This window comes from Rhododendron vialii, chromosome 3a, assembly GCF_030253575.1.
Source record: "Rhododendron vialii isolate Sample 1 chromosome 3a, ASM3025357v1".
NCBI lineage: Eukaryota > Viridiplantae > Streptophyta > Magnoliopsida > Ericales > Ericaceae > Rhododendron > Rhododendron vialii.
Window position 1 is genome coordinate 6,468,008 of NC_080559.1, and position 9,785 is coordinate 6,477,792.

A 9,785-nucleotide genomic window follows, 5' to 3' on the forward strand; every position below is an offset into this window, starting at 1 on the left:
AAGAATTGTTAATCTTTGTATTAGTCAGGGTACCAATGTCCTAAATTATTCTTTGGGGAAAAAAGGGTGGAGAAAACCAGAAGGGTTATTTGCTTACTAGTTTGAGCTGGGAATGTACTTAAAAAGGAGAGCAAGTATGTGACAGGCTGTTATCGATTTCCATCTCTCGTACCGACTGAAATCCGATTGGAGTTTGAAAAATGTTTGTAAAGTAATGTACAAAGAGAAGGGTTTTTCTTCTCCTATTTAATCAAATCTCAGGTTAATAATCATTTTAGTTCTCTCTCCAACCGCAGTTCTTTGCATCTTCTTTCATATGCACTCGCTAGGTTATGTTGGGAACGATCATGAGTGGGGTTTAATCTCTTGGAAACCAACCACGTTTCAAGTCAATTTGCTTGGAGCTAGTTGTGTTCGGAGCTGTTATGATGCATCGTAGAAATGCGGAATGTTTAATACTATTTGGATCTTATGATCTTATGAGCTAGTCAAAATGTACTTTTCCATTCTTGAGATTGTAGGAGTATTAAGTTACTTCTTGTAGGGGAGTGGGGATATGGCTGAGAGATTCCCAGTTAGTTGGGGAACCTCATCCCAAGTAAGTAGCCAAAAGATGCTTTCATTGGCCAAAAATCATATCCCCGTCCACCTCTCAAACTCATGGCGGCGGGCATACGTAGCCTTAGAGAACTCTACTTAAATAACCGGGTATCTTTGCTAGTTGTTTCGTTAATGAGCATTGCCAAATGGAAAATGAGCAACTTATGATTGGAATTGCAAATCTTCTATGGGAAAACTAAGTTAAAATAGAGTTTGAACATTGAACTATTTAAAAACTCAATGCCGTACGTAGCATGTAAGTAATGCTTGTTCCTATTTTATGAGAAGCTTGACTCGCCATCGATATCTTCTTCTTTTTTCATTATTTCTACTGTCTATCAAGTTCAACTAGGATGATTGATGAATGCGTGGTGTTTTCTTTTAGAAGCTCCCCTGTACTCGACCATCATTAATCCCGATTCTTTATAACAGTGGGCTGGATTTGGCAGCGTTCGGCTATTACTCTTCAGTTGGCAGCGTTCGGCTATTACTAAAGCGGCTGCTCTCTTTCTTTACAATTCACATCACTTAACCACCAAAACTAGTGGATAATTGGATTATGCTGGCATGATTTGGTACCTTAACTGCTGCCGGATCTGGTATTTTGTACCCTGCTACTTTGATTGTTCGTAGCATATATGTTTTTTTTCTTTCCGTAATCCATCTACTTCTTGTGCTGTGAAATGTTCCAAGAAACCTTGAGCTCCCTTGACTTTTCTTGCACTTCTTTGCACGGAATTTTGGAATTTTACCTAGAGTTGCCGGGTATAGTCCTCGCGCTGCATCCCCCATTTCTCCCATATGTCATGTTCGCAAATCATTGCGGACTTGGAGAATTCAATTGTGGTGGAGCCGTGTTGAGGTGAATAGTGTGAAGCGAACACAATAGAAGAACTTTCGACGAAAATTGTATTTTGTAGAAGATTTTCGTAAACTACATAGTTTTCTTTATTTTACAGCTGGTTTTCAACGGCAAATGATTGTTGGGTTGATCAATTGATTTTTTTTTCTAACTGAAGAAATTTGTTGGACAAAATAATGGATTGTCTTGTTCTCCTTCAGGAACTATGGCATCCTAAGGTCTTAAGTTCAATTTTTCTTACCAACAACTCTTCGGATCACCTCAACCCCCCCTGAGCTATATGAATTAATCTAAGGTGTGTGCAAGCAGGCCCGAGACACCTTGCGTTACCCAAAAATAAACTATGGCAACATTACAAATCCATTCATGTGGTTTTAGCATAGTCTAATATTATAACCAAACTCAGACCACCTCAGCACATTACACTGAATTTTCAACTCAGTAAACTAGGAGCTGTACCCCCACATAAACTAGGACTGTACCCACAGTTTTTCTTAATAAAATGTCAAAACCATGCGACATACCGTGCATATGAAACTACTCAAACTACCGGTTCGTATCCGTAGTTTCTTACTGCTACAGCAGAACCATGTTATATACAGAGAGTATAAAATTAAGAAGATTTCTTTCATCTACATAGGGAGAATTCGGTCACATGTAGAAAATGAAATAAAACAACATGAACACACCACGGATGAAAACATAGGAAACGGGAAAAAGACCCCGACAAACTAGCTGAAGGATTCGGATTTGAAGAATGCCTCCCTAGATATCTAAGAACTATCAAGAACCTGCGGGCCCATATACTCGATTCTGTCCATCAGGGAGTCCATTGGCATCTCAATCTCTTCCAGCAATCCGTAAGAGATGCCTTCTTCGTTTGATAATGTTGTCTCTCCACCTGTAGTTGTAAAAATTACGGAGTCAAGCTATGAAGTACAATAAGCTTTCAAACCATGAAGCAGGGATTCTCCAAGAAAGCTCCGGTATCTGGTACATATCCACATGGATATGTTTGATGCAGATGGAAATGCACAAGAAAAGAGTGTCCCTCGACAAATTTCAATTTGTAACTTGCCAAAAGCGTAATTATTGAAGATTTTAATGTGGCAAACACTGATAGAAATAAAGAAAATGGTTAATCATTCTTCCGTTTCTTGAAGTTACAGTTACACCAGTATAAAAATTCAATGTTGCATATCCATTAAAAAGTAACATGACTTTGTTCTTGTATTGGATTGGTTTTGTTTTGATACTTTGTTTTTATATCGACAAAGGTATGCAGCCTAAGTTTGAACCAGAGACCCCTTGTATAACATACACAACACCTACGATCTACCCACTGCACCAGTTTGCCTTCCCGGTTTTGTTTTGATATTGGCATCAATATAAACGATTACTTAGATTTTTTTGTCATTTTGGAAATACACAGTACACGCTTTTATACAGTATACGTTGTTTAGAAGCCAAAGGATGGAAAAAATATTTTTCTTCTCCACATGGTAAGAGGGAGATGAATCACAATTATTACCTAGTGTAAACCAGTATGACAAACGGCAATAAATAGTCTACACTAGATGACTTCTTGAGAGATCACTTTCCCAAATAGTATACCGTTCATTCTTCATAAGCCACTGGTGAGCCTAAATCTCTTCAAATCAAGCTCGGGACAGAGCGTAAATCTCTTAAAGCCAGGTTACGTACTAATCATTATTGTTGCTAAAGTGAATTGCATACCCAGACGACAAAATAGTCAAGTAAAGAAACAAATCAAAATGGAGGATAAAGATGAGTTTCTTACTTGATAAAGAAGTACAAGGAGTGTCTCGGTAGTACGAGCAATCTCTGCCATCCTCATTGGAATATGGAGGTCCAAGAACATCAAGTATTGCACATGGTGTTATAGCCTCGAAGGAATGGATATTGCCTCCTGATGTAGGATATAGCACGGAAGTGTCGCATGGGGCTGTGAAGACGTCGTTGGCTTTCAACTTTGCTAATTTTGCTGCAAAACCACCTTATTGGGTCAAAAAATCCACCATTTTCTATCATTGTTCATTTTTGGAATGGAGCAAAAAAGAGACTCAGAGATCCACTTACGTTGATTGGGTCCCACAAAGTTATCTGAATTACTAGGATCGGCCCAATCGTATGCTTTAATGTGCACGGTTCCCAACAAAAGCTTGCTAAAAACAGTCATTCCTGGGTGGTTATGCAGGGGAATGACAGCAGTTGGAGGCAGAAAGAATATACACAACTGCAGCGCATTCCCAAAAAATCAAAATGAAACAACCATTAGACCTAATTTGGGAGTACATGGAGTATAGAATCATTCCTGGGTGGTTATGCAGGGGAATGACAGCAGTTGGAGGCAGAAAGAATATACACAACTGCAGCGCATTCCCAAAAAATCAAAATGAAACAACCATTAGACCTAATTTGAGAGTACATGGAGTATAGAAACCTAGAAAACTCCAAAAACTAGGCCTTACCAAAAAAATGCCAAGTTTTAAGATATCTGATAACATTCAGCAAAATGCTTACAGCAGCCAGTTGGTGGTAGTTAAAGTTGAAACTACGAGTCGAAAAATATCAAAGATTTATAGCAACATGTGAGAGTGTATTGCTATGCATCAAAAGTTTTTTAAAATTCTGCACTTTTTGGCATTTCTTGCACCTTAACCACTACTCCGTGAGCGGTTGTTAGTAGGGTGGTAGTATAAAAAGCTGGTGAAAATTATAAGAAGGTCTGCGTATGCAAGACATGTAACTCTCAAAAGCATCTAATAGGAAGTCTGCATATTTAATTTGGTTAACCTCCGATAAGGCATTTGTTTGATATGAACATTGAAATCTTACAGAAAAATTCTTGCACTGGTATATGGTTGTGTATATGACTCTCGGATTCCCTTTGGCATGACTTTTAGCCTTGAAGAACGGCAAATCCTTACATAGCCCCACATCTTCGGGCTTCATGCAATCTGCGAGATAATAAAAAAGCCAGTTATGGAACATGCTAATCCTAAAAGTCAATAAAGTGCTGGCCCGTTTCCAACTAGTTATATTTAATATGTAGAAGATTGGACATTGAATTTAATAATCCGTTGCCTTGATTGGGCAGACCATGAAAACCATGCCTCTATGTCGGAAGAATTGCATACGATCTATATGGTAAGTGCATCTAGCGATGTTACAATTTAAAAAGGCTGACTAGGTACATCAGTTTCAAGATAAAGTGAAACCCCCTAACAGAAAAACAAAAGAAACAACCTAAAAGTCAACGCCGTCTAAATCGTTCGTACGTACGTAGCATGGAACTGCATTTAGTTCTATAGAATCCTTCCCACTTTTGTTACTAACGCACTAGTCTCGTCAAATGACCAAAACCTAGAATGATAATAAATAAAAGTCGACACCGTCTAAATCCTACGTACGTAGCATGGAACTGCATTTAGTTATATAGAATCCTTCCCACTTTTGTTACTAACGCACTTGTCTCATCAAATGACCAAATTAAACCTATAATGATAATAAATAACTCGATAGCTTTACGAATAAGTTTACACTGAATCTATGAAGTCTGTACGACATAGTTTGGAAGCTGCTATTTGAACAAGCCGTCATTACATTGAGGTAATAGAGGTAAGAGATACAAGATAACCGCATTTAAAATGCAGATCTTGTACGTGGAATAGAAGATTCTTTTGCTTTACATTTCTTGATTAAACAAATAAGCCCTGAAATGGACGATTTGAGAGATCCTATCTATATTCTGTAACATAAGATCACACGTTTCAAGCTACCCGATCAAGTCTTCAACAAATTACTGGTCTGATGAAGAAATCAAACACAGCATGAATGGTGGTTAGTCAGCTTATCAGTGTGGCAACGATACCTCTATTTGCTCCATTGCAAAAGGAAGAGAAACAATCAAACAGCTCCTCAAAACTATGCATTAACTTAACGACACACGCACACACATAAATATGAGCGCACGCGCTCACACATGCACAAGAAGGGGCTCTTTGAGGCAGTGATGTTGTGTTTTAACCACATTCAGCTCAATGCGTTTTAGACATCCTAGAGTGTTACTCAAATATCAAGAATATCAAGAGAAACTATACCATATCCCGGCTTCTAAAGAAGGAAACTAATAGACAAAGCACACCTTATACTATGAAGCACTATTCAACGAAGGTAAAGAACATTAGGTTAAAAAAAGAAGAAGAGAGGACGTATCAGAATTCAACCACCTAATGCGGAGGATCTAAACTAGATTCACTTGATTCAAACAGAACTAATTCGCCGTACTTCGAACTTGGACGGGACCGATAAAATGGAGTACTTCGAACTTGGACGGGACCGATAAAATGGAGCACGTGGCCGAAAAAACATGCCTGTATCATCCGCTACAAGCCACTGCTAAACTTTTCCGTCAAAATTCGAAAATAACAACCGATACACGTGCCCAAACAAAAACATGGTTCCTTGAAAAGAGAAATGATGTCAGAATTTCTCACCGGTCACCAGCCGGATTCCTGACTTAATCCGAGTTGGATTAAGGGTCCCACCTTCCTTTCTCTTCTATTAGCTATCCATATCCTGATTCTACATTACAAAACCCTTCCTTTTTGAGTAAATTCACCTCTAAGTAAATCCAGACACTTGGTGAATCGATTCATGATTCGTTCACCTGTTTCGCATCACGAGTGTTGAAATCTGGGGAGTGTGTTACTTTTAGTAAGATACAGTAAAATGAAACATTCTATATGAAGTAACTAACACTCAATACATTCTAAATCTTTTTCCCCTCCTTATTTGTCATATGGATTCAAGCATTTCCAAATACATTTTCCTGACATGGAAATATCTCATCAAGTATGAACACACTCGAAACGACAATAATTTCACCCACAATGCTTAACCCACTACGTCAAATTCATTGCCTAACAATTCATAATCACCCACGTGAAAATACCCACACAAATACACATACAAGACTACAATATTATCATCGCCGCGGACCAAATAGCGTCAAGAACATCATAAAATCAATGATTAACTACGTCAAATTCAATGCCTAACAAATCACAATCACCCACGCAAATATACACACTCTAAAACACTCGCGCACAGTCGGAAAACCACGCAAAAATCTCTCTGTCTTGCGTTCTTGTTTCATGTTCTTGATTATTCTTCGATTGTCAACAAAATTCAATCGGACCTGTCACGTCATTGTCGCTATCCGTTTCTGGATGTCATTTTATAAAAAGCTGGATACAATGAAGAAATATCCAAGACCTACGGTGGATAAGGTCATAGATATACGTATATACTACAATTATATAAACAATTCAGGTAAGAACATACCCAAAATGCGGCACATCTTTTGCACGTCACTAGAACAAGGAACAGTCCCAGGGCCTTTAAACACCTCTCGGCACGACACGAACAGCCTCTGAAGCCCCATCGGATCAGCCTGGGTCCGATTCGCCCTTTTCTTGCATCTCTTCTTCTTGATCATCTTATGAACGGGTCCATTCACGTACCCTGCCTTGATTGTCATCGAAAACCCACGAAAAAGGATAACTCACCCAATTGGATCAAAACGAACCAGTTCAATTCAGTGCACCAACTGATGTGAATTCTTGGATCCAGTTCAGTTCAATTCAGTGCACCAACTGACGTAAATTCTTGGACCCAGTTCAGTTCTTGATGCGGGGAGGTGGATGGAGGTGAGAAAGAAGGCTGTTTGGATGGAGATAAATGTGAGGAAAAATAAGAAATGGGCGGTGGAAAAGTGGGAGGAGACTAGAGGTGGTATATAAAGAGGAGAGAGAAGGTGCAAAACCGGGGGCCATGGAAGAAGGATTCTTGGAGAGAGAAAGTGGGTGGTGTAAGGGAGAGAGAGAGAGGGGTGTTGATTTTTGAAGAAAACTAAGAGAGACAAACTAGTGGGTTGGTTGGGGAGGGGGGTAAAATGGGAAGTTTAAATATCTTCCCGCCCGTTGCGCCCCAAGATTGGAACATAAACTGCCCATATTGTACGGCCAACGGTTTTGAGGATCAGAAAAGAACAGCGGGCAGTTCTGGTAGATTTACCTTTATACCCTCGTGAGCTTTTAAAAGGAAAAAGCTCCTTGTATAGCTATATATAAATTAGGCGAAAATACATAAACACACCCTCAACTATCACTTTTTCTTACGGAGACCCCCTCACATTTTAAATTGCCCATAAAGACCACCTCAATTACTACTAGAAACGAAAAAAAAATGCTAACTCCGTTAACGGAATGGAGGAAATGACTAAGATACCCTTTTTTTATAAGGCAAAAGTACATAAACACCCCCTCAACTATCACTTTGTTCCACGGAGACCCCCTAACATTTATATTATACCCTTATTCTATCAGTCGTTGTTCTAATCATTTTTTCGTTTTATACAATTTTTTTTTTCTTTACATCAATCATTTTAAAGAGAACATTTTGTATATGACCCTAAAATTGCATCTTCACTTATTCCATCCATAAAAGATCAGATTCCACCAAAAATAGCGCAAAAATCGTGGTGCAACGGCGGCAGGTGCTGCGGTGGTTCTTTTGCTGAGAAGAAATGAGAAGGGAAGAAGAGGAGAGAAAGGAGAGAGGTGTGGGAGAAAAGAAGTGGAGGAGAATGGTGGTGGCAGTCGGCGGTGGCCATGGCGGTTGTTGCGTTGCTTTTCTCATCTCATTTTTTGTAACTTGTTTAGGTTTTTTAGAGAGAGAGAGAGAGAGAGAGAGGGGGGGTATGTATTGGAGGAGAGAGAAAAGAAGGTCGCCAGAGTAGGACGAAACTAGTGGTTAGTTAGTGAGGGTATAAAGAGAGAATAGCTTAGATGAAGATGGAGAGATTACCTGTGATTGAGAGAGGGGAGGACAATACAATCTTTTTAAGTTTTAATCCAACCATTGATTTTAATGGTTGAGATAGAGTGTCAAAAATTGTGTGGGTTGAACCAGCCATATATATATATATATATATATATATATGAACCAAAGTTTCAGATCTATCTGCTGATTTTGGGTTTTGATTGGAGGCTGTTTGTAGAGGGAAGAAAAAGAGAGGTTAGAGGGGGTGTATATATATAATGCAACAAGGGTATTTTTATCCGATTTATGAATGAGCGGGTTCATCACAAATGGTTTTGAGACAGAAGGGGGTCACTTGGGCAACGAAGATTAGTTAAGGAGATCTGTATGGGCGATTTTAAATGTGAGGATGTCTCTGTGGGAACAAGTGATAGTTGAGGAGGTGTTTATGTACTTTTGCCTATAAATGATGTATAATATAGATATTTTGGGTAAATTACACCTACTTGCCTGAGGTAATTGTGAAGTATAGGATTCTCCCCTTAAGTTTCTAAAATTACATTGCTTTCTTTTACTTTTTCTCACAATATGCATATACCTTCCCTCCATAATCTTGTCGTTAGAAAGAAAACAAAAATCAACTATGGCGATGATGGTGGTGATGAGGCTATTTATTGCAAATAATTAGTGATTGGGTTAAATAATTGATCTTGTTCAGACAATGGTATGAAATGGTTAATTTATTGTCATTCTCTATAGTAAACCTTCTTACTTCTTAAGTTTATCTCTCTACAAATACTTCATACTCATTTACTCACCGATTTTTAAAATAGTTACGATTCACACTTACTTTTTTTTTGGTTGATCTCTAAATAAATTCACTTAAAATCTTCACTTTCTTTTTTTAAAGACATGAACCACACTATTACCCATCTCACTTTTAAACTTGAGGATTCATTTTCTTTTATCTCAGTAATGGTTTAGGTGATCCCTGACTAAAAACATATATATCTTCCCAATAAAAAAAATCAAATTAAATTAGTACACATGCATCAAAAGTAGGATTGCTTTATGTTTACGTTGGCCAGTTGAGACTACGATTTTTGTTCAATGCAAGAACCTATTTTAATCTAACCTAAGGGGATTAAAAATGGAGTGTGAGGGGTTTAAAACCACCCTCTAATTCATCGTACGTAGTACAAGGTCTCTACTATTGGGCTACCATTCCATTTTTCTATGGAGGCATATTTGATAGTTATGAACACCAAGAGTAGTGATTTTAGTGTTTGTATACATCAAGTCGATCGTATATGGGTCATAGTTCGTCTACAATAACATAATATAGTTGCCAAATGTTCCTGTACAAATAATGGTTGATTTACTCCACATTGGTATTTTCTAATTCCAAACCATTTTTCCTTGTATGCCAAAAAGATCCAAGTACGTACTATTTTTTTTTATTTTTTTACCACAA

General features: G+C 38.2%; 1 protein-coding gene across 1 annotated transcript; it reads right to left on the bottom strand.

The window, feature by feature from the left end:
* Window positions 1–1,882: 1,882 nt before the first annotated feature.
* LOC131318471 (plant cysteine oxidase 1-like) lies at window positions 1,883–7,368 on the bottom strand. The gene is made up of 5 exons (XM_058348276.1): window positions 6,833–7,368; window positions 4,322–4,443; window positions 3,563–3,719; window positions 3,264–3,467; window positions 1,883–2,363 (listed from the first exon to the last, which is right to left on the bottom strand). The coding sequence occupies exons 1-5, from the start codon at window positions 7,026–7,028 to the stop codon at window positions 2,236–2,238; spliced, it is 807 nt and encodes a 268-aa protein (XP_058204259.1). The 5' UTR covers window positions 7,029–7,368; the 3' UTR covers window positions 1,883–2,235.
* Window positions 7,369–9,785: the final 2,417 nt, after the last annotated feature.

Bases quoted from the DNA above. Each gene is read 5' to 3' on its own strand.
- LOC131318471 (XM_058348276.1), bottom strand. From the start codon at position 7,028: ATGACAATCAAGGCAGGGTACGTGAATGGACCCGTTCATAAGATGATC. The intron at 4,444-6,832 runs GTATGTTCTTAC...ATTATCTCGCAG, and splicing joins AAAGATGTGCCGCATTTTGG to ATTGCATGAAGCCCGAAGAT. The intron at 3,468-3,562 runs GTAAGTGGATCT...GTGGTTTTGCAG, and splicing joins CTTTGTGGGACCCAATCAAC to CAAAATTAGCAAAGTTGAAA.